The 25,777-nt window shown below is 37.5% G+C and overlaps 1 protein-coding gene across 1 annotated transcript in view; it reads left to right on the forward strand.

Moving 5' to 3' along the window:
- LOC139951513 (uncharacterized) overlaps positions 1-25,777 on the forward strand; it is a 357,017-nt gene that overhangs the window by 264,522 nt on the left and 66,718 nt on the right. Inside the window, exons 152-171 of the mRNA XM_071950443.1 lie at positions 1,387-1,527; positions 2,338-2,436; positions 5,369-5,515; positions 6,593-6,733; positions 7,788-7,886; positions 9,184-9,339; positions 10,308-10,451; positions 11,103-11,201; positions 12,261-12,419; positions 15,175-15,312; positions 16,275-16,373; positions 17,043-17,210; positions 17,664-17,798; positions 19,540-19,638; positions 20,319-20,477; positions 20,692-20,829; positions 21,703-21,801; positions 23,306-23,464; positions 24,076-24,213; positions 25,080-25,178. Coding sequence (XP_071806544.1) covers positions 1,387-1,527; positions 2,338-2,436; positions 5,369-5,515; positions 6,593-6,733; positions 7,788-7,886; positions 9,184-9,339; positions 10,308-10,451; positions 11,103-11,201; positions 12,261-12,419; positions 15,175-15,312; positions 16,275-16,373; positions 17,043-17,210; positions 17,664-17,798; positions 19,540-19,638; positions 20,319-20,477; positions 20,692-20,829; positions 21,703-21,801; positions 23,306-23,464; positions 24,076-24,213; positions 25,080-25,178 — 2,616 coding nt within the window. The remainder of the gene's footprint in view (positions 1-1,386; positions 1,528-2,337; positions 2,437-5,368; positions 5,516-6,592; positions 6,734-7,787; positions 7,887-9,183; positions 9,340-10,307; positions 10,452-11,102; positions 11,202-12,260; positions 12,420-15,174; positions 15,313-16,274; positions 16,374-17,042; positions 17,211-17,663; positions 17,799-19,539; positions 19,639-20,318; positions 20,478-20,691; positions 20,830-21,702; positions 21,802-23,305; positions 23,465-24,075; positions 24,214-25,079; positions 25,179-25,777) is intronic.

The raw sequence follows: 25,777 nt of genomic DNA on the forward strand, positions 1-25,777 counted from the left end.
CGCAAGAAAAGGGAGCTATTTGTGTGAGCAATATTTTCATTTTATTTGGTTGTTACATGTATGTGACACTGTCATTAGAATACATAGAAACAAAACTAATACCCTCATAGTCTTTTGCTTACAGACAAAATTATACCGTGGTTTAAAGGCAGTGGACACTATTGGTAATTTCTCAAAATAATTAGTATCATAAAACCTTTTCTTAGTTATGAGCAATGGGGAGAGGTTGATAGTATAAAAACATTGTGAGAAACGGCTCCCTGTGAATAATAATAATAATAATAATAATAATAATAATAATAATAATAAAACAGTATTTATATAGCGCAATATGAATTGGCATTCCTCAAAGCGCTTAACAGCAAAATGAAAAGCATTACAAGAAAACAAAACTTATAGGCCTAAATTCCCCAATTAAATCCCAAAACAAAAATTATAAAATTAGGCCAGACCAGCTGTTACCTACACGTAAATTAAATGAAACCATTAAAAATACTAAATACAACTAAAAGATCTGAAAAATTACTCTTAAGTAATGTTGTTTCCAAGAAAGAAGTAATTTTCCACGAATTTGATTTTAAGACCTCAGATTTAGAACTTGAGGTCTCAAAATCAAGCATCTGAAAGCACACAACTTCGTGTGACAAGGGTGTTTTTTTCTTTCATTATTATCTCGGAACTTCGACGACCGATTGATTTCAAATTTTCACAGGTTTGTAATTTTATGCATATGTTGAGATACACCAACTGTGAAGACTAGTCTTTGACAATTACCAATAGTGTCCAGTGTCTTTAAGAGGGACACCAACATAAGACTAGATAGCTCAGTAGTTAGAGCACCGATATGCTAAACCAGAGGTAGTCTTGCTCTAGTATATATTTCTTTGTTCAATCCCAAAATCCTAATCAAATAGATTATACTGTAAGGGGAGGTACACGTTTGGGAAAGACCAGTCTTCTCACTTGGTGTATCTCATCATAAGCATAAAATAACAAGCCTGTGAAAATTTGGGCTCAATTAATCATCGAAGTTGCGAGAAAATGATGAGAAAGAAAAACACTCTTGTTAGACGAATTTGTGTGCTTTCAGATAGGAATAAAACACTTCTAGCTAGAAGTCTTTTATTATTTTAGTGAGAAATTACCTCTTTCTCAAAAACTATGTTACTTCAGAGGGAGTTGTTTCCCACAATGGTTTTTTTTCTTTTAACAGCTCTCCAATGCTTGTTACCAAGTCAGTTTTTAAGTTAGTATTTGTTTTGAGTAACTACATGTACCAAACGTGTACCTTCCCTTTAACCTAGAGGTCATTGGCTCAAATTCCATTTTTTGTAAATTTTTCTCTGAACAACCCCAAATTTTTTATTTTTAATGTATTAATTTCAGGTGGCTCAACACACATTTATACTGAGATAGTATCCGATGATGAAACGAGTCTCAACTTTATTGGATTGAGGTTAAATGATTCAGGAACCTATACCTGCCAGGTTGGCCCAGTTAAGTATCAGTACACGATCGTAGCTCTAGGTAAGTACATGTACACATTCAGTAATTGGTCTATCACTTATAAATGTAGATGGGTTGCAATACACGTCACTGACAGCCATATTTGATGTATTTTACACGTGATGAGTGCACGAGAGTCATTTTGGACCAGAATTCCAAACTCACAAAATTCTCAATTAATCTGAAAATTGTTGTTGTATACCTGGTCTGGACTGAGAAAATGTCTTCAGTAGTTCGTTTTGTATCATTTGGAACCATAAAATCATCGGAAATCTTTTGACCCGAAATCTGAAGTTTTTACCATACCGGCATGGTCGTTTTTTTCATGTTGGACCATAAAATCCAAACTCACAAAATTCTCAATAAACCTGAAAATTGTTGTTGTATACCCAGTCTAGACTTATAAAATGTCTTCAGTAGTCTGTTCTGTATCATTTGGAACCATAAAATCATCAGAATTTTTTGGACCCCAAATCTGAAATTTTTACCATACCATCATGGTTTATTTTTTTCATTTTGGACCAAAAAACCAAACTCAAAATATTCTCAATAAATACGAACTTTTGTTGTATACCCTGTCCGACTAATGAAATGTTTTCAGTAGTCTGTTCTGTGTCATTTGGAATCATAAAATCACCTGAAATTTCTTGACCCATAGTAAGAAAATTTGACCATGCCAGCAATCACAAGTACATGTATATTACTGGTGTGGGATTTCGAACCCACGACCTAGCCCTTTTTGTTACAAAATCTTAGGCTGTTTGTCAGATTTTGTTTGATGTGTACTTGTTCTTATTGTGTAGAGTCTGATTATGTCTTGTTATTGTCTAGTTCCTGAATGTGACCCACCGTGTCGTTATGGAGGTATTTGTATCAGTGGACTCTGTGAATGTCCGTTTGGATTCAAGGGACAATACTGTGAATTCATTGGTAATTATCAATCAACGTTTCTAGCATTATAAAGCCCGGTTCACCACTTCCTGCGAATGCGATACGAATGTTGATGTCACTTATTCACAACGAATGGTTTATAGGGGTTGAGCTGTGCTCAACTCTGTTGCGAATAACATAGCGAAAATGGATTTGTGACTTCAAATTTGTGCCAAAATCGCATCGTATTGGCATTAAGTTTGAACCGGGCTGAACACCAGTCAAGTCTTCACTTTGTTATTCATTGGTACTTATCTGTCAATGTTTCTAGCACTCTTTGACGTCACTTGTTAAAGGAACACGTTGCCTTGGATCGGTCTATAAAAAGCGTTTGTAACTGGTTTTTTTATAAAATGCATATGGTTGGAAAGACGTTTTAAAAGTAGAATAAAATGATCCACACAAATTTGCCTCGAAATTGGGTGGTTTTCCTTTTACTGTGCGAACTAACACGGTCGGCCATTTATGGGAGTCAACATGTTAGTCGACGAGGTAAAAGGAAACCTGTGCAATTTCGAGGCATAGTTGTGTGGATCAATGTATTATACTTTTAAAACCTCGATCTACCCATATGCATTCTATAACAAATGGTTACAAACGCTTTCCAAAGACCAACTCGACCAATCAAAGGCAACGTGTTCCTTTAAAGGATTTGGGTACTTTTTGGAACACAAAACACAATGTCAACTGATTTACATAAACTAGTAGGAAGCTTCCCTTAAAATATTACTTGATGAGGTGCTGTAGTTTTTGAGATTTTAGTAATACAATGTCACAAAAATGTGTTTTACATGTCAAAATAATTTTCGTCTTCTGAGACAAACATTTTTTGTGTGACTTGTAATACTCATTTCTCAAAAACTACCGCACCCTCAGCAAGTAATATTTGAAGGTACGCTTTCTACCATCATTATATTCAAACCATGTAAGGGTAATGTAAATCTGTGTTGTACAAAAAGTACCCTGCCATCGATTTCACAAAACTCTTCCTAACTTAGGATTAATCTTATGACTAGGGACGCATCCCAAGCCTGCACTGTAGCATGCAGACCTTGTGCTATGTTTTAAAGATGCTATGTCAGATTTTTGGCCGATTTGACCCCGAAATTTTGATTTAAAATTCACTAGGTATTTTGATGGGGGTCGAGAAAGTTACAAGCTTTCATTTGTGACATTGCTCGAAAAAGTCCGCCAATTATTAGTAGCAGTGAAATAAAGTGCTCAAAATTAGTTTTTGTCGGGATTCAGACAATATATCACGTGCGTTTTAAATTTTTGTCATGGTTCCTGACCATTAAAAGTAATAGTTAAACATTTTTTCGTTAGAGCGGGTGATACTCTTTGAAATACCATTCACTCAAAAAAAATCTATTTTTTAATGTTTGGGGCCAAAAATCTGACATAGCATCTTTAACTCTTATCTATTTTAAATGCTGCACTTCATTTCTCTTGTTGCTATTTGTAACAAGGAAGCACTTGAAGGGCTTTGTCAAACGAGGCAACTTTTACAGGCAACTTGGAGGCAACCAACTGCAGTGCATGCTGTTGGACCAATTTGGTAGCCAATGGGTCATTCTTTAAAAGAAAAAGTATTCCAGTCCCCAAGAAAAATGTGATGTGAACATTGACATATGAATGGCTGTTGTTGTTGGTGATTGCCTTGAACTGGTTGCCTGTACCTTACCTTCTGTGACATAGTCCTAACACTAACTAATTACAAAATAATAATAATACTAATAATAATAATAATAATAATAATAATAAATTCTTATATAGCGCATTTCACAATAACCGTCTCAATGCGCTTTACATTAGTGCCCTGGTCATAGGGCCAATAACATCCCTGTAATGTTTCTCAGCTCCCTTGGGAGTATACAGCCCTGAGCTGCCTGTAAGGCGCTTATGGCTTTTTCATACACAATATCAACCTCTACCCTCGCAGGTACCCATTTATACCCCTGGGTAAAGAGAAGCAATTATAGTAAAGTATCTTGCTCAAGGACACAAGTGTCAAGACCGGGATTCGAACCCACACTCCGGTGAATCATTACCAGAACTTGAATTCGATGCTCCTAACCACTCGGCCATGACACTCTACATAATAAAACTGCACAAGCTTTTGTAGCAACAACTACATGTACTTCAGATACAATGCAATGAGGGTAACTTGAAAAGGCGGAAAGTAAAATAATAACAATAATAATAAATAATATTTATAAAGCGTCTATTACAAAAGTTGCAAAGCGCTGTACTGTAACTACGAATAAATTATAATAACTGTGAAAATGTTCCCTACTCCTTTATGAACATTGCAAGAGAATATCTATATCTTTATCTTTACAAATATTACTTAAATATATTATGGGACCAATTCATAAAAATATAACCTTAAATTTAACTGACGTCAATAATCTATTTGTGAACAAACTTCTTTTGCAAACGCTGTTTTCCCAGCATATTGAATTTGTTAAAGGAGCATTGCAGAATTTGTTTCGCTTGCAGAAGAGTTGCTGGCAGTGTAAGCATATTATGTAATCCACCATATACATAAACTGACAAACCTGTAGAAGTTTGAGATCGATCGGCTATCTGGGTCACATGGGAATAGTGAAAAACCCATCAAAAAATTTGCATTGCATCGATGCCAAAACAAAAATAAATAAAACGCTCACTGAGCGATAAACTCCAAACGCGAAATTAGATTATTTGTTTCTCACCAAATATGACATTTCAGACAAAAATATATCAGGGGATGTTTTCAGGAAGCATCGTCATTAGACCGTGTAAGTTTTACAATGTAAAATGTTTTACAATGTTTTACAGTATGTAAATCTGTGATCTTCACGATTTTTTTTCTCTTACCAATTCTGTAACGTTCCTTTGACATTGTCCCATATTCCTAAACTAATGCTCATTTTATGTTTGTTTTTAGATTTCTCCATTGAGATTGAGCAGCCATGGGACCAGAATCCAGAGATAGGAAGCGATGCAGAATTCATTTGTAGAATTGACAGTAGAAGTCCCTACACTAATCCGATATGGTATAACCAAGATGGAGACGTAGTTACCAATAACCAAGGTAACTCAGGTTTAGACCTAGTTCAGATTAGTTAATCTAGTGGAACTGACAGTAGATAGAACTCCCTATACTAACCCGATATGGTATAACCAAGATGGAGATGTACATTGTAGTCACCAATAACCAAGGTAACTCGGGTTAAGAGTTAGTTAGTCGATTTGTTATCAAACCATGGAGATGTCATCATCAATAACCAAAGTGACGTGGTTTAGTCCTAGTTAAGATTAGTTAATTGAGTACTTGTCAAGTATATCCATGAAGATGAAGTCACCAATAACCAAGGTAACTCGGGTTAAGAGTTAGTTAGTTAGTCGATTAGTTATCAAACCATGGAGATGTCATCATCAATAACCAAAGTGACGTGGTTTAGTCCTAGTCAAGATTAGTTAATTGAGTACTTGTCAAGTATATCCATGAAGATGAAGTCACCAATAACCAAGGTAACTCGGGTTAAGAGTTAGTTAGTCGATTAGTTATCAAACCATGGAGATGTCATCATCAATAACCAAAGTGACGTGGTTTAGTCCTAGTTAAGATTAGTTAATTGAGTACTTGTCAAGTATATCCATGAAGATGAAGTCACCAATAGCCAAGGTAACTTAGGTTTAAATCCTATAGTTCAGTTTCTTTGTCAATTAAAAGCTGAAATATAACCATACCTTGGGTAGCTCCTAGTTTTGGCTTTTGGCAAATTTAATTCCCAAATGATCAAACAATTTTTAACAATAGACTATTTATAATTGACAGCATGATTATTGATTATTGACTATTGATACTCATTTTGCTTTGAATATTCTTGGTTAGATGTTACTGCTTGTATATTGATTATTGATTATTGATACTGATTTGACTTTCAACCTGTTTATTGATTATTGACTATTTTATCCTTTTAAACTTTGAACCGGTCTTTAATCTTATTAGATGCAACAGGTCATATGACTGATTATTGATCATTGATGATTGGTTATTGGTTATTTATACTGATTTGACTTTCAACCTGTTTTTAATTTCAGCTGTTACAGCTTGATTATTGGTTATTGATACTTATTTGACTTTGAACCCTCTCTTTTATCTTAGATGTAACAGCTCGTATAATGACAGAGACAATAGATGAACATTCAACCAAACTGATCCTAAGAAGTCTTGAGGTTACTGATAGTGGAACCTACATGTGTAGCGTCGGACCCATCCGATCTACCTTTGCATTCTTTGTCAGACGTAAGTAACACCCAATTTACTGCTAAACTGAACCCTTTTCATTCTTAAAGAAACGTTACAGAAGCGGTAAGAAACAAAAATCGTGAAGATCACAGATTTACATAAAAACGTACACGGTCTAATGATGATGAAAGTAGAAAAAATCCCTTGAAATATTTCTTTTTGAAATGTCATATTTGATGAGAAATAAATAATCTAATTTTGGGTTTGGAGTTAATTGCCCAGTGAGAGTTTTGTTAATTTTTGTTTTGGCATCGATGCAATGCAAAATTTATAATATTCACTATTCTCTGGTGACCCAGATGGTCGATCAATCTCAAACTTCTACAGGTTTGTCAGTTTATGTGTATGGTGGATTACATAAAGCACTTACACTGCCATCAGCTGTTTAGTTAGCAAAAATTAATTCTGTAATGTCCCTTTAATGCAAAATTGAACATTCATACATGCCTCTTCCTACAACCTGCTTCTTCTCACCCATAAAGTGATTGTTTTCATTTATGCAACAAACAGTTAACGACCTGATGTTGGTCCTTTTAAAGACACTGGACACTATTGGGAATTGTCAAAGACCAGTCTTCTCACTTGGTGTATCCCAACATATGCATAAAATAACAAACCTGTGAAAATTTGAGCTCAATTGGTCGTCAATTGGTTGTTGTGAGATTATAATGAAAGAAAAAAACACCCTTGTCACACTAAGTTGTGTGCTTTCAGATGCTTGATTTCGAGACCTCAAATTCTAAATCTGAGGTCGCAAAGTCAAATTTATGTAAAATAACTTCTTTCTCAAAAACCACGTTACTTCAGAGGGAGCCGATTCTCACAATGTTTTATACTATCAAAAGCTCCCCATTACTCGTTACCAAGTAAGGTTTTTTGCTAATAAGTATTTTGAGTAATTACCATCAGTGTCCACTGCCTTTAAGCCGTGGTACATGTACCTAAGGCCATTACCTATTGTTTGCATGTACATCATAGGTCACTTTAATTGGTAAGCAGTTTGCAACAGCTAATACTATGTTGTCCTTGTTATTGTTTCCCATAATGTTAGAACCCAACTGTGGTTTTGGATGTTTCAATGGTGGTAGCTGTGTCAATGGAGCTTGTCAATGTCCTGATGGATTCACTGGAAACTACTGTGAAGTTCTGGGTAAGTCACCACAAGGGATGTTTACGTCTAAAGCCCTTCCCTCCACATCAGGGCCCAATTTCATGGCTCTGCTTACCGCCGAATTCTGCGCTTACGATCACGATTCCCCGCTCACGTGCAAGCGCCGAATTTCTGCGCTAGCCTTGTAAGCGTAGAATGCCTAGTAACGTGGAGTACGCACGCCCAAATTCGCCGCTAACCCGTGAAATACGCTTGCCGTAAGCACAGAATTCCCTGCTTCCGTAAGCGCCGATTTTGTGCCTATGGTAAGCAGAGCCATGAAATTGGGCCCTGGGCCCTTGGTAGATTTCACATACATGTAGATAGTCCTTACTATTTGGACTAGTCCTGGGACTCTTTAGGGGATATTAAAAACTTAAGGCTAGTCCTAAGAAAGGACGAAAGTCTAGTCTTAACTTTTTGTGAAATCCACCCCAGGAAACTTCACTAGCTTAATTGATTGTTGTATGCTTCAAGATGCATTGAAATTGTATGACAGTGAAGTTTCATATTGGACATACATGTAAGTCATTCACATACATTAGGTTTGTACAGTGAATGTCTGCTTTTATTTTTGATATTGGACATTGGACATTCACATAGGTTTGTACGGCAATAGGAACCTCAAAACGTTGCAATCTCCAAACGAAAAGAAGACATTCGCTCTACAAACCTGTGTGATGTTCCAATGCCCAATATTGACTTACAAGGTAGACATTCACTGTACAAACCTATGTGAATGTCTAATATACAATATGCAATATCGACTTGCAAGGTAGACATTCACTGTACAAACCTATGTGAATGTCTAATATACAATGTCCAATATCGACTTGCAAGGTAAACATTCACTGTACAAACCTATGTGAATGTCTAATATACAATGTCCAATATCAACTTGCAAGGTAAACATTCACTTTACAAACCTATGTGATGTTCCAATGCCTAATATTGACTTACAAGGTAGACATTCACTGTACAAACCTATGTGAATGTCTAATATACAATATGCAATATCGACTTGCAAGGTAGACATTCACTGTACAAACCTATGTGAATGTCTAATATACAATGTCCAATATCGACTTGCAAGGTAAACATTCACTGTACAAACCTATGTGAATGTCTAATATACAATGTCCAATATCGACTTGCAAGGTGAACAATCACTGTACAAACCTATGTGAATGTCAAAATGTCCCATAGCAAACTAACTTTACTGTTATGAAACAGCTTTTAAGTTGTCTACCGGTTGTATTTTTCCTTTTGTTCTGATCTTCATCTGATCTGTTTTCAGTCCGTGAGGTTTTTACAATCAAGATAGACGGAGCCGAGGATCAGCCTAACGTTGGAGACAGCGTCAACTTTGTGTGTAGTGTACCAGGAGGCAGCAACTATGGCAACCCTATCTGGTTAGATGCTCTGGGAGAACTCATCTTGGACATAGAAGAAGGTTTGAACCATACCCAAGTTTTCTTTCATCTAATTGTTTTCTTATTATCTTTATTCCAGCTGAGGAGAAATATAATAACATTGTCAAGCTCTTTAACCAAATAGCAGGAGTCACATTTTCAGTAAGAGATTTTGTATCATTCATTAATTAAGAGATTGTTTGTTAAATTAAACCTCCAAATACAAGTAAACTGCTGAAAAAAAACTCATAAAAAAATGAGTTCTTACTCAAATACCATTTGTGATGGGATCAAGCTAAATGAGATACATTAAATTGTCAGAAATATCAATGTGGAGAGACAAGAAAAAACAGGCCTATAGGTGCGAAATTTTCAAAAGTATTTATTTTGTAAATTACAATGACAATTTATATTAAATTTTATATTGCCAACTTACTTCCTGTAAAACAAGAAACCAGTTTGGTTCTCTCGCATTCCTGGGAGGTTTCTACTTTCAAATGTATAAAACAAAGAAAAATGACCTGGGCCCAATTTCATAGAGCTGCTTAGCACAAAAATTGCTTAGCATGAAATTTCTTCCTTGATAGCAACAGGATTCTCGACCAAATTTCCATCTGTTGCATATTGTTTATTACTGGTATTCAGCTGTTGTTTGCTTATCCTGAAAATCACGTGGAAATTTTGGTTGGTAGTCCTGTTTTTATCAAGGCAAAAATTTCATGCTAAGCAAATTTTTTTGCTTAGCAGCTCTATGAATTTGGGCCCAGGGGTCGATTTCACAAAGAGTTAGGACTAGTCCCAACTTAGTCCTTGGAGATATTAAAAACTTAAGGCTAGTCTTAAGTTAGGACAGGTATCTCGTCTTAACTCCAGTTAACTCTTTTTGAAATCCACCCCTGGGTCAACAAACATCTCAGTTTGCTTGATCGTAGTGTTTACCTCTGATGAGATTGACCATTCTCTTGTGTGTTCCTGTCGTCACCAAGTTTTGTATTTTTTGATTAACCAGAAGGAGGGACTGTGAAGATGTTTGCTGAGCCGTTGACTCTGAGCGCAACACGACTCGTCATTAACCAAATACAAACTGACGATGCTGGGAACTACAGTTGCATTGTAGGATTGAATAGAGCAACACTCTTCATCAGTGTTAGAGGTCAGCAAGATATTTTTATTATTATTATAATTTAATTTTTTATTTTTCTTATTTCAGCAACCACTGGTCCAAGCTTGTGCAAAGATACAGACAAAATTTAACACTAAAAAAGAACACAAACCTCTTGAAAGTAATGCTTGGATTTCTGAGAATTTTCTCACCATTTCAATGTCGACATTTGGACATGTTTACTTATCTAGCTTGCTAAACATCGCAGCTAATTTTCAAGCAGAAAGCGCTCACCTCTCACCAAGGTGATCCCAGTTCAAATCCCGGTCAGGGCCATATGTGAGTTGAGTTGTGCGTTGGTTCTCTGCTGTGCCACAAGGGTTTTCCAGACTATCCGGTTTTCCTCCCTCAGGAAAAAATCAAACACTTTTGATCTTGGCTGTGCTCCGTAGTCATAATGGGTTGATGTGGCTGGCAGCTGAATGCGCCCTTGCATGCCTGTTTCTCAAACACGTTGTAGTCGTGTCCTTCGCAATTCAGCTCTAGCTGCGAGTAAGGATGATTAGCCCTCCCAAATTATTATTATTATTATTATTATATTTATAGTCACTCTAATTATCCACACCATGCAAAGCTTCAAACACCATTTAAAAGTTTTACTGCCATTAATTTCAAAAGTGATTGCCAAACTTTGCCTTGTAGCGTCTGATTGCCGAACACCTTGTGCTAATGGAGGAACCTGTGTACATGGATCATGTATCTGCCCTACTGGATACGACGGGGCATTCTGCCAAAACAAGAGTAAGTTGATATTGGTCTGGATATATTGTTAATAATAACAAGCAGAGTATACTGTTTGAAACGTCGAGACAAAACCGGCTCTTTTCAGAGCCACCACTCCTTCACAAGAGGTTTTACTCATGTACCCGCAAGTATTCATATTCATTTTTGTATTTATAGTTACTCTTATTCTCCACACCATGGAAAGCTTCAAACACCAATTAACAATAACAGTATTGTATTATGTTTTATTCCAAACTGAAACCTACCCCATAACCCTGGGGAGGGTAACAATATTATAAAAATAAAAAACAGTTAATGAATAAGTCATTCCGGAAAGGAAATTTAACTTAGAACAAAACATTATACATTGGAAAAGCCTAATCACACAGTTTGATTCTCTTTTAAAACAGTAAACAAAAAGACATACTTGGCAACGCGATTAATTATAGCTTTGTCGGGGGTGTCTGTCAAAAACTTAAACCTGGCTTCCCTACCAAGATCAATAATATAAGCCAACATAATTTTCCTAAGGTCGTTGTAAAATGGGCAATTTAGCAGATGATGGATTTCAGTTTCAACATGAAGGTGACAATGCGGGCAACTTCTTTGGCTCGACTCTAACCCTATTTCAATAATAATAATAATAATCTAAGCATTTATATAGCGTTTTACACAAAAAGGGTTCCACAACGCTTTACAACAAATATACCAAGCAATCAAAAATTAACATAGCAAATGATAAATAAATAAATAAATAGCCTAAGAGGCGAAATAATGATGTCTTCTGTATCCACAAAAGTGCTCAATGACCTCTTAGGTAATAGCCATTGCAATAGGTGTTGTTTTTGTTTTAGGTATTTTTTTATTATTTAAAAACTTGTCATTGCATATTTAATAATACAGCGCAATAAGTCAAGAGTGTGAACTGGTGCCTTATAAATCTTGTTATTGGTTAATTGAATAATTGATTATTAATTGTTGATTGATTGATGACTGATGATCGATACTAACTGCCTGTTACAAACCTATAAATGTTTGGATATTTCATATTTGCAATGTACAATAATTTTCCCACAGTCAACGATGACTCGGTTTTACGAATCCGCATTCAGAAGGGTCAGAATCCAACGCTGGGTGATAGTATGCGCATCATCTGTGAGATACGAGGATCCAGTGGATATACTGATCCCATATGGACCGGTCCTGACGGCAATATCATCTACTCAAGGGAACAAGGTACGTATAGACATTCTTAGAAATGGGAGACTCTTTGAAAGCTCTGCCACTAGAGGACAGCAGACTTACCAGGTATAGGTGCACAACTCATATTGCAAACAATGGTAAATGATACAAGTTCAAAAATACTCAAAAAATATTTAGAAGTCTCTCAGCCTCTTGAAAATTAAATCAGATACATTGTCATACAACTAAATTTCAGATTACTTAAGTTTTGGTAGATCAGCATTTTGGAATTTTTTCTAATTACATGTACCCTAGAAGAAACACTCCCCAAAACTCATCACTTCGCTTGTTATCCTTGGGGAACTCGTGTCCAGTACGTCCTGTTCCAGAACAGTTTGATTTATGCTGGCAATGTGTTATGAAAAACAAAATACAGTTTTGGCTAAATCTAAAATACGAAATCAAAAACAAGCAAAACACGAGGTAGTTGCTGTCGGTGACCGTCACTCATGCTTCTCCTATTCCTAAGTTGTTGACAATACCTGGTGAAGAGCGCCCTCTCTTGGTGATTGGCAGATAGTCTAAAGTTTCCCATTGAATCTTGTGAAATGACAAGAAAACCTGCCTGAAAGAATCAAGTGGCCTGTCATGGCCGAGCGGTTAACTGCCAACCGATCTCAAGCTCTGACCTGTTCAAGAGTCGTGACACTTGTGTTCTTATTTAAAGCAAGACACAAACCACTACTCCGTCCTTCTGATGGGAAGTAAAGCTGTAGGTCCTGTGTGTTGTTATAACAGAGCGTGTCAAGGCCGAGCGGTTAAGAGCACCGGATTCAAGCTCTGGTATATGACCAGCAGAGTGTGGGTTCGAATCCCGGTCGTGACACTTGCTACATAAAATTGGGGAGGTAGTGCTTTCTGCTCTACCGGCCAGGCTTCGGACTGATGATACCCAAGCCTACATCCGTATGGACTGTAAAAGGGGCAACTCTGTTTTAGCCCTAGGAGTAGGTGGCAACGGCCTCTGGAAGAATAAAAAATTTTAGCCAACACCTGGAAGATGGCCTTTAGGCCTTGTGTGTCTTGCGATGTGCATTACAAAATAAAAAATAAAATAAAATAAAAAACAAAAGATTATTGTTGATAACATGACTGGTAACTTGAAATGAGGCAGCCTTTTTTGATAACCTTGCCAATGAATTTGATGTTGAAAAGAACATTTGGATCAAGTCCAGGCTTCTTTAAAATGGGGATAATGATGGACTGTTTGAAGGTTTATGGGAAAACACCAGATGCGAGAGAAGCGTTGATGTGTTTTGGTAATGATTGGTAACAGAAAAAATGCAGACAACTTTTGATAAGCTATGTAGGTAGTATTTATTTGGTTTGCAGTAACACCATGTGTGTATCTACTTGCCAGGTAGAGTCTGTTCTTAGAGAACTGTCTTTCTTTATTCTACTATCGCGGAGTAGATGTATCGAATGTTCAGGAGACTTCTCAGTTCTGAAAAGAACTGTCCTGGCTGGGACTACTAGCTTATAGGATTGTTATTATCTGCACTACCGCAGAGTCAGTTCTTGAATTGTTCCGCACACCAAAGATAGTCTGATACCTCACCATGCAATGCCTCAAATCCTATATATCTATGCAGGTAGAGTGTCTAGAGATCAAGACATATGGCTCATTGTTGTAAAACCATTTAGTTTGCTTCAAAATTTTTATTTTAGTTGGTTGAAGACGATCGGAGCATACTGATCGAAACATTGACTTGTCAACCACTGGTTCTTTCCAGAGCCAACACTACTAAAGGACATTTTCACGTGGTGTTACCGCAAACCTCGCCTAATTATACTCCCAATGTGCAAAGTTTCAAATCCTTATTGATACATGTAAATAATTGACATGTAGGATTTTACTAATGATCAGTATTAACAGACAAAGCAGACAACTTTTGATAAGCCATGCAGGTAGATTGTCTAGAGAAAAAGCCTTATGCCTCCTTGTTGTAAAACCATTGGGTTTTGACAGTCTCCTGACGATGAGACCAGTTCAAAAACTTACTCCGCAGTAGTGCAGTTAATTATGATCCTATAAGCTGAAGTAGTTGTCCCAGCAAATGTTACATTCCGCCCGGGTAGTACAGTAGTTAAAAGCAGGACAATTCGTTTAAGAACTGAGAAGTCTCCCAAACATTAGATAAATATACTCTGCAGTAGTAGAATAAAGAAAGACAGTTCCCTTAAAGAACAAACTCTACCTGGCAAGTAGATACACACATGGTGTTACCGCAAACCAAATGTATATTGATACCTCACCATGCAATGCCTCAAATCATAAATAACCCAGACTCATGGTATAGAAAATAGGCTGGGACTACTACTTTAGCTTATAGGATCGTGATTAACTGCACTACCGCGGAGTCAGTTCTTGAATTGGTCTCAACGTTTCGACTAGCTTGCTCTAGTCATCGTCAAGAGACTACATCGTCAGGAGTCTCCTGATGATGACTAGAGCAAGGTAGTCGAAACGTTGATACCAATTCAAGAATAGCAGGACAGTTCTTTTCAGAACTGAGAAGTCTCCCGAACCCCCAAACATCTACTCCGCGGTAGTAGAATAAAGCAAGACAGTTCTCTAAGAACAAACTCTACCTGGCAAGTAGATACACACATGGTGTTACCGCAAACCAAATATATATGTATATTGATACCTCACCATGCATTGCCTCAAATCCTATAACCATTGGGTTTATTGCAAAATTTTCATTTTAGTTATTTGTCTCGTAACATGTAATTGATTGACTTGTAGGTGGCAGTGATCATCTATTCAGCCGACAGACATCTACTTCTAATCGGTTATTCCTCTCCGCTGTATCTGAGGCTGATGCTGGAACCTACACCTGCCAAGTTGGGCCACTTACTACGGAGTTCATCATCTTACCAAGACGTAAGTTCTAATCCCACTGAAGTAATTTTTTTAGTTTTTATTTTAATTTTATTTTACACTTTTATTTTTTATTGCTGCCCTACATTTACACATTTTAACAAAGTTTGACAATAAGATTCAAATTATGAGTAGTTTATAGTAATACATAGTAAGTTTTAGAATAATATTATTATTTTTATTGTTATTTATTCCACCAATACAAGTTACAACAGTCAAAATGAAAACAAATGAAAGTTCACAATGATTTAGATAGTTATATATATTAGGAAGCTTTACATGTAAGTAGGACAAAAATTAGGTTAAGGTGAAGCAGAGGCTTTTGTGCCTTAACCTATTGACAGACAAACAACAGAAATACTGAACAGAAGACAGAAAACGTATACACATAAATTTCCCCCCTTTCTATCAATGGGGGATTTTTGAGATGCTAGATCTACAAGGTACATCCAGTGTTTGTTGCGCATTCTCAGAACCATGTAAGGAATGAAACTATCTGGTAAATCTGCTGTCCCATTGAGAAGTGAAGTATTTCAATCCGATTCATACGTGGTAAAGGCACGGGACACTATTGGTAATTACTGAAAATAGTTTTTAGTATTAAAAGTTCCTTGGTAGCGAGTACAGGGGATAGGTTGAAGCTCCTTCTGAAGTAATGTAGATTTTGAGAAAGAAGTCCTTTCTCACTAAATTTGTTTAATATCAATATAAACCTCAGCTGAGGTCTGGAAATCAAGCATCTGAAAGCACACAACTTGCGTGACAATGGTGTTTTTTCTTCCATTGTTCCTTCTCGCAACTTTGACGACCACTTGAGTTCAAATTTTCACAGGTTTGTTATTGTATGCATATGTTAAGATACACCAAGTGAGAAGACTGGTCTTTGACAATTACCAAAGGTGTCCAGTGTCTTTTATTAATAGAAACATTCAAATTACTATTTTGTATAATGTTTTTATTTGTAGGAGATAGTTGTCCTGAGCCCTGTTTGAATGGTGGAGTCTGCATGGATGGAGAATGCCGATGTATATCAGGCTATGCTGGAGAGTCATGTAACATACCAGGTAATAATAATAGCAAGAATAATAATAACATGCATTTATATAGTGCTTAATACCAGGTTTCTAAGCGCTGAACAAGAAGTGTTTGATAAAAAAAAAAAACACTACTCCATTCCTCAACCAGCTGCGGACAGACATAAAACTACGTCGGGCCATTTACTTTTGTTTTTGTTTTTCTGAGCGATAACTTCCGAAAAGGAAATTAATTTTATTTACTCATCAAATAGGATATTTCAGACTGTCATCTTTAGACCGTGTAAGTTTTTTTTGTAAATCTGTGGAACAAAAAGTGCCTCTCGTGAACGGCTGGCAGTAAGTTTTGGCATTCATACCATCGGTCCATTTGGTTGGTAAGTTGTTTGCAAACAGCTAATTCATATTTTTTTTTTAAGCAAGTTGCCAGACACACAAGACCGGAAGGCCACTTAAAGGTGTGGGCTACAATTTTTTTTTTTCCAGAGGCCGTTGCCACCTACTCCTAGGGCTGAAACAGGGTTATCCCTTTTACAGTCTGGCTGTTAGAGCAGAATGCACTACCTCCCCAATTTTGTCTAGCAAGTGTCACAACAGGGATTCAAACCCACACTCTGCTGATCAAACACCAGAACTCGAATCTGGTGCTGTTAACGGCTGGCCATGACACCTTGTTTTGTTGTTTTTTTTTGTTAACAGTGGACTTGTCTGGAGATGGATTAACACTAATCATTACCCCAGACTTGGATCGAGAACCAAACCAAGGAGAGAATGTAACGTACCGATGTGAAGTCCAGGCTAATGAGATTTATATGGATCCGGTATGGAGAGACCAACTAGGCAACGTTGTAAGAACAGAATCATCAGGTAATAAGAAAAAACCTAACTAGACATACTGACATTGCTTTTTTATCTTCAAGTACAGGCCAATCCTCCAATCAGATTTGCAGAAGTGAGTGGTGATAAAAACCTATATTGCACGGCTAATATCACTACCTGCGTCTTGTGTGTTCTTTGTCATGCGCCAAGTTTGCTTGAAGATTAAATACGTTACACACACACGCTCAGGGAAATACGACAAATATAGCAGGTCTGCGTCCCATATCCAACTCGTCCTTTTGCTCTCGTTGGATATGGGACACAGAAGCGCTATATTTTTCCGTATTCCACTTGCGCTTGTGGGACAACTTATAGTATCTGATCTTCCAATGTCACAGACGTCACATGTCGATGTTTAAATAAAAAATTTAATTAAATTAAAAAAAGAAATAAACAAAAAAATTAATAAAAGTAAGTGAATTTCTTTCTTCAATCAACCAGGTCAAGAAGTGTTCAGCACCTCAGTGAATGGCTTAGTGAATGAGCTGACGATCTTAAACATGACACCAGATAAACAAGGAGTGTATAGCTGTTCAGTTGGTCCAGTTACCAACTTCTACCCTATTACAGTAGCAGGTAAAATATCACCTCAGGCCCTGAGCACCTCTGACTAATATACTTGTATATGTAGTCTGTTCAAGACAAAAATAGTTTACGACACACCTCTTGCTTGTTCTGTATTTTGGTTAGCTGCCAACACGATCACGCGGGATGAAGTAATAAAGTCTAGTGGTCGTGCGCGTGTATTTCGCGGGAGTAGTACGCGGGCGGGCACTCATCTTTGAAAAAAATAGTACTCGGTTACAGCGCCCTCTCTTGACCTAAACCGTGAACAGCAACTACAAAACTTCCTTTCTTTTCCATATTTTTTGTTCTTATTTCACATTTAAGATCGAGGTGTGTTGTAAAACACACATTGACTGGCATAATTCGGTAACTAGTGTACGTCTATTCCCCCGAGGGACTTTGGGTGACTAGAAGAGGGACCTATTTCCCGAGGCCGAACAGTCAATATGTGTATAATAGGGTCATTACTGCAATTTGTACGTATTTCATCAAATAGCTTTTGCATATTTTGGAGTGCCTGGTAAAATGCTTTAATTGATCAAGAGTGGTCTTCAAAGTATTTGTTTGGCAAAAAGAAACATTAATTTTCTTGGTAAAAACAAAAATTGTTGATTTGATTTTTTTTTTCAAATTTATACGCACTTGTCATTTTTTAAATTTCAAGGGATGACCTTGTAGATCTGAGCTGACAATGTGTGTGTGATGTCTTTTTTAGCATTTGAGAAAGACTCTTTTGAGGGTGGAAACATGAAGCTCTTGCTAAACATTATGCAAATTGTTACCTCGTGAGATATTAAGGAAGTTGCATTAACGTATGAAGGAATTGTATATCAAGCCATATATAAAGACCTGGACCCAATTTCATGGCTCTGCTTACCGCTGAATTCTGCGTTTACATTCACCATTCTCCGCTTACTTGCAAGCGTCAAATTTCTGCACTAGCTGTGTAAGCATAGAATGCCTAGTTACGTGGAGTACTCAAGCACAGAAGCCAAAATTCCCTGCTAACCCGTGAAATATGCTAGACGTATAAAGGAATTCCCTGTTTCCATTTTTCATTTTTTAAATTTCAAGGGATGACCTTTTAGATCTGAGATGACAATGTGTGTGTGATGTGTTTTTTAGCATTTGAGAAAGACTCTTATGTAGGGTGGAAACATGAAGCTCTTGCTAAACAGATATTAAGAAAGTTGCATTAACGTATGAAGGCATTGTATCAAGCCATGTATAAAGAATTCTGCGCTTACGTTCACCATTCTCTGCTTACTTGCAAGCGCTGAATTTCTGCACTAGCTGTGTTAGCGTAGAATGCCTAGTTACATGGAGTACTGAAGCACAGAAGCCAAAACTTCTTGCTGACTCGTGAAGTACGCTTGACGTAACAAGGAACTCCCTGTTTCTGTAAGCGCCGATTCTCTGCTTAAGCAGAGCCATGAAATTGGGCCCTTAAAGTTCTTTATCTAAGCAAGAATTGAGTGGGGTGCCTTTCGCAGGAATTGTAACTGATTGATATTCTGGCTGGATTTAGATGTGCTTACCAAGTTTTTTGTGCTTACCAAGTTTTTGTGCTTACCAAGTTTTTGTGCTTACCAAGTTTTTGTGCTTACCAAGTTTTTGTGCTTACCAAGTTGTTGTGCTTACCAAGTTTTTGTGCTTGCCAAGTTTTTGTGCTTACCAAGTTTTTAGTTTTTGTGCTCAGCTAGTTGTTGTGCTGACAGTCTGTATGTACCTTTGTGTTTGTGGCCAACAGCGGCGAGCTGTGTACCAGACTGTGTGAATGGTGGAGCATGCATTAATGCAATCTGTCTGTGTCCGGAAGGCTACTCAGGAGATTACTGTCAGGTAGAAGGTAAGTACTATTCACTGGGTCTTCTGACTCCGCTTTTTGGTTGACTTTCGTTAGTGTTTCTTAATTGTACCCCTTTCTTGTTCAGTGATGAGTGGCTTTTTTCACCCTTTATTTAGTTTCAACGTGTAAAGTTTTAAATGTAAAATTCTACTAAGACAGCCTTTGTGCTGTGAGGACAGTTTCTTAGTTGACCGCTTTGTTTATCTATCTATCTATCTATCTATATATCTATCAATCAATCAATCAATGTTATTGATTGTAGCAATATCTGAAATCATCAGTACTGCTCTATTGTACATGTATATATTTCACTGTCTCATTGTAAACAGATGGCTCTACCATTTGATATCTTGAATGTCGTGATTGGTCCAAGCTTCAATACCGTTTGACCTTGCATTGACCTTTGACCTTGTATTGACCTTTTTATTAGCTTGAATTTCTTAATTGATCTGAGCATACCACGACCTTGTATTGACCTTTGACCTTACTGCCCTTTTTTATTACAGCTTGAAGACCATTAAGCTTGATAATCACCATTGGTCCGAGCTTCAATCCTGTCTGACCTTGTTATGATCTCTGACCTTGTATTGACCTTTTCATTAGCTTGAATTTCGTCATTGATCTGAGCATACCACTTGACCTTGTATTGACCTTTGATCTTACTGACCTTTTTATTACAGCTGGAAGACCGTTCAGCTTAAACGTCACCATTGGTCCAACCTTCAATCCGACGGTCGGAGGTGAAGTTTCTTATCTGTGTGAGGCATCTGGCGCCCATGCTCATCAGTACCCTAGGTGGTATAACCAGTATGGTGTACCTGTTGGAGAGAAGGATGAAGGTAAGGTACCAGATGCTAGCAGATTTCTAAAAACTTATTTATTGAACTATTTAATTTTTGCTTGAATTAACCGATACTTTTGACTTGACATTCATTTGAAGGGATAACTAGAAACACAGTCAAGTTCAGATTTGAATCAGAATGGCAGTTTCTAACATACATGTTATCTGATTTTCTAATTTTTATCGTTTTTTTTTTAATGTTTGTATTACAGTGTTTAGTCGTGTATTTGCCAATAATATAACGAGTTACTCTACAATGCTGACCATTCAAGATATTCATGAGATAGATTCTGGAATCTATACTTGCCAAGCTGGGCCTCAGAGGACTAGTACTGTACTCTCTGTTTATGGTAAGTATACTCAATATAAGCTAGTATTTCTCTGACTTTAAATAATTGTGAAGTTGCTTTTTAGAGATTTCCATGGCGTGTTGTGGCGAAGCAGATAAGAACACGGAACTCAAGCTTTGTTGTTTTTTATCACAGGCTGTGGGTTTGAGTCCCAGTCGTGACAATTTGTCCTTGTAGCAAGACACTTAACCAGGATGCTTCGTCCTTTGGATGGGGCGTAAAGTTGTTGGTCCAGTGTGTTGTTAAATATATGTAAAAGAACCCAGCACAGCTATCTGGTTTGATTGGCAGCATAGTGCACCACAGCACCTTGTAAACATTTTACATGTGTTTTTATAGGGATAGGTCTCACTCTCTCACTCACTAATAATAAAAATAATAATAATAATAATAATAATATCGAAGTCTTAAATAGCGCATGTATCGGCCAAACAAGGTACTCGAGGCGCTGAGTATATACAAACTTTCATAATGATATGTAATTGCAGTGATAAATTTTGAGACCCAATTATTAAGCACCTTATAAGGGTTTACAAGGTGCTACGGCACATATAGCAGCCACAACCAGGAACACCGGGGCGAACCCCTTGCGTTACACAACACATGGGACCAACGGCTTTACGTCCCATCCGAAGGACGAAGCAATTGTTAAGTGTCTTGCTTAAGGACACAAGTGTCACGGCTGGGGGATTCGAACACACACTCTGCTGAACAGAAACACCAGAGTTTGAATTCTCTGTCACAGGCTTCAAAAATATACCTCCACATACCTTGCAGGATGAAATGCTGAGTGTTTTGACACGCCCCTTGGGGTGTGATTAAGTGCTTTATAAGAACCATAGTATTCAAAGTGAATTGATATATTTATTTCAGTTCCAAAGTGTTTACGAGATTGTGAGAATAACGGTTCCTGTGTAGGAGGCATCTGTGATTGTCAAGATCGTTTCATCGGACAATTCTGCCAATATTCATGTAAGTCTGAACCAAATTCTTGCCATTGTTTGCCCAAGTTGTAATCTTTATATCCCAGCTGTTCCTACATTAAGTGAAGGTCAAAGAATAATAAACAGTTCTTACATAGAGCATTTTACAGTTATGTATCAACGCCCTTTACGTTAGTATCCTGGGACCAGTTTCATAGAGCTGCTTAAAGCCAGTGGACACTATTGGTAAATGTCAATGACCAGTCTTCTCATTCGCTGTATCTCAACATATGCATAAAATAACGAACCTGTGAAAAAGCGTGATTGGTCGTCGGAGTTGCGAGATAACTCTGAAAGAAAAAAACACTCTTGTGAAGTTGTGTGCTTTCAGATGCTTGATTTCGAGACCTCAAATTCTAAACTTGAGGTCTCGAAATCAAATTCGTGAAAAATTACTTCTTTCTCGAAAACTACTCCACTTCAGAGGGAGCCGTTTCTCACAATGTTTCATACCACCAACTATGCTAATAATTATTTTGAGTAATAACCAATAGTGTCCACTGCCTTTAAGCAAAGAATTTGCTTAAGCACGAAAATAGCTCGCTTATTTTACACATGCTACTGGCCTAAATTTCATGCCATATACATTGCTTATGACTAGTATTTAGCTGTTGTTCACTTAGCATAACAATTGAGTGAAGTCTGGCCGGTAATCTGATTTTACTAAGCAAGGATTTCTTTGCTTATGCAAGGATTGTTTTGCTTATGCAAGGATTGTTTTGCTTATGCAAGGATTTTTTTGCTTAAGCAGCTCTATGAAATTGGGCCCTCGTGTGGATTTCACAAAGAGTTAAGACTAGTCTTGTCTCGATTTAGGACCAGTTACTTGTCCTAACTTAGGACTATCCATGCAATTTGTATATCTCCTAGGACTAGTCCTACATGTAAGTTAGGACTAGTCCTAACTCTTCGTGCAAACGACCCCTGGTCAATGGGCCAATAACCTTCCCTAGTCTTTCCCAGTTCCCTTGGGGAGTATACAGCCCTGGGGGTCGATTTCACAAAGAGTTAGGACTAGTCCTAACTTAGGACAAGTCCTAACTTAGGACTAGTCCTAACTTAGGACTAGTCCTAACTTAGGACTAGTCCTAACTTAGGACTAGTCCTAACTTGAGACTAGTCCTAACTTAGGACTAGTCCTAAGAGATATCAAAAACATACAGCTAGTCCTAAGTTAGGACTAGTAACTGGTCCTAACTCAAGATAAGACTAGTCCTAACTCTTTGTGAAATACACCCCAGGGCTGCTATGAGGCGGCAAAGGCTCCAAGTAAATACTGACACCGATAATATTTCTCAACATCTTTTTCTAAAAAGTGGTGTACAGCACAGTTGTCTCTTTTTTTTACAGTTTTTTTAATGTGTACATGTGTACATCTGTACAAATGTGTTTTTTGACCTCTGGCAACGAATACATTTTTTACTGATGAATAAATCATTTCAAAATCAAATTGAAAAGAATTTTTAACAAATTCTTGTAATTTTGTTCTTTAGTGGATTCTGATTTCCACATTTATGTGAACCCGAGTACTCCAAATAAACCCAAGAATGGTGACAGCTACAGCGTAGAATGTGACGTTGTTGGACCAGTCAGAATCGGAACTCCAGAATGGACTGGTCCTGAGGAAGAACGAGTCAGGGGATTAGGACTGGGTAAGTCAAGATTAAGTGGATTAAGACTGCGTAATTCAGGATTACAGAATGGACTGGTCCTGAAGAGGAACGAGTCAGGGGATTAGGACTGGGTTAATCAAGATTAAGTGGATAAAGACTCGGTATTTCAGGATTAGAGAATGAACTGGTCCTGAAGAGGAAGGAGTCAGGGGATTAGGATTGGGTTAATCAAGATTAAACAGTGGATCAGCCATAAAGTGGATTCTTCTTCTGTCTAGCTTTTTTCACTCCACAGCCTCTTCACCAATTCTCCATCTCTCTCTATCCTGCACTGCCTATTGCCAACCAACAACCTATATTTACTTAGTTCATCACTCCATCTTCTTTTTCTTGTTCGGTTTCTTAGAGTCCAGTTGGTTGTTTTGCATGCCAACCTGTTGTCATACCTCCTTGCTAGGTGACCTTTCCATCTCCACTTCTTTAAGATAATTCTCTACCTGCACTCTTGATTTCTTTCTGTAGGTCCTTATTCGTCTCCTTGTCCTCATTTCTTCTTACTACTTTCATGGAGTGGATTTAGACTGGGTTATTCATGATTGAATAATGTAGTTACTGATTTTTAATACACTTATTTTCTTTATTTTTTTCAGGTGGTACTGGCCATAAATACGCTGATTTCCTCAACCCTCGTACTACTGCTGTCATTATTAACGGCATCCAACCATCGGATGAAGGCGTTTATAAATGCACTGTTGGGCCACTCAGTGCAGAGTTTAACATCTCATTAGGTAAGCTCAAATCAATTCCAATTTACAGAGTTTGAAGAAAGCTGCTAAGCAAGATTGCAAACTCTTTGTGATTAGTTAAAACAGCTGGGAAGTAATCACAAGGGCTCATGTTCATAAAGCCTGTAATAACACAAGCTCAGCACAGGAAAACATTGCTTAGCAAAAGCAGGTCACCAGCCATTATTCTAAAAACTTTACGTTGTTCTGACCAGTGCCCTCTAATTTTTCGCTTAGCAACTCAATGATATTGTACTCTGGTATAAATTGGAGCCTTTTACTTGTCCAATAATACTGTTTATCTTCAAGTAGGCTTGAATCCTTGATTCTGATTGGTCGATCCATAGTAACAAGAGTGTGATAAAAACCCCTATTGCACAGCCCATATCACTACCTGCGTCTTGTGTGTTCTAACTGCGTGCCAAGTTTGCTTGAAGATAAATACGTTATCACACGTGCGCTCGTTGAATACAGAAACAAATATAATGTGTCTGCATCCCATATCCAACTCCAGAAGCGCTATATTTTTCCGTATTCCACTCGTGCTTGTGTGATAACTTGTATCGTTGAGTACTATGGGTACGTTTGTTTTGCTTCCCCGGGTCGACCCCGGTGTGTGTGGGTTTTTTTTTTCCAGGATGAACGTGTTCAGATAATTACCCACTTCGTCCTGGGAAAAAAAAAGCGCCACCTACCGGGGTCGACCCAGGGAAGCTAAACGAACGCACCCTATAGGGTTACCTCTGATGATTGGGGTTTACACATGTAGACGGTGTCTTGTTAAAAACGACCTTTTTGCCATTTTCTTTTTCTTACATGTTTGCTTAGTTGAATATAATGAACTATTGATCATGTTTTTTTTGTTATAGCGCCAACTTGTGACTTGAAATGTTTGCATGGTGGAGTATGTAGGGATGGAAAGTGTGATTGCCCGAAGCCGTTTACAGGAGAGCTGTGTGAAGCTATAGGTACGTACATGTAGTTATCCCTAACCCAACACTTATCTGTTGTCTGTTGTCTGTTGTTGCTTTGTATTTCTAACTTAACTTATTTTGTAATTTATGTAGTTTTTATATTGTTTGTGTATTATTGTATTTGGCCAGTGGATGTCAAGTTTCTATGTTTTTAACGTGGACAAATAAATAAATCTAATCTAATCTAATCTAATCTAATCTAATCTATCTTATGACCTATAGAACGTATTGAATATGACGTCACCATTCAAATATCTGCCCTACAACATGGCGTCTGTGAGCGTGTGCGTGTATGTGTGCGTGCTTGTGCCATAGAAATCAAACTGGGAACGCTGCGTGCTTTTTTGATGTACGCGTTTAGACGCTCATACGGTTTGCCCTACAAGATGGCAACTTTCATAGCAGAAAAGGGGTTACTCAATATGGTCTATACATGTAACACCGAATAGTGAGGCCATGTCACACGAGGCAATTTACAGGCAACCAGTTCCAGGCAATCTCCATGAAGAAAAAGCACTCACATTTGAATGTTCACCTATTTCTCTTGTGGATCGCAAGACAACATGGCCTGCAAAAGGTGCCTAATCTGACAA

The sequence above is a fragment of the Asterias amurensis genome, chromosome 19 (genome assembly GCF_032118995.1).
Source record: "Asterias amurensis chromosome 19, ASM3211899v1".
Lineage (NCBI taxonomy): Eukaryota > Metazoa > Echinodermata > Asteroidea > Forcipulatida > Asteriidae > Asterias > Asterias amurensis.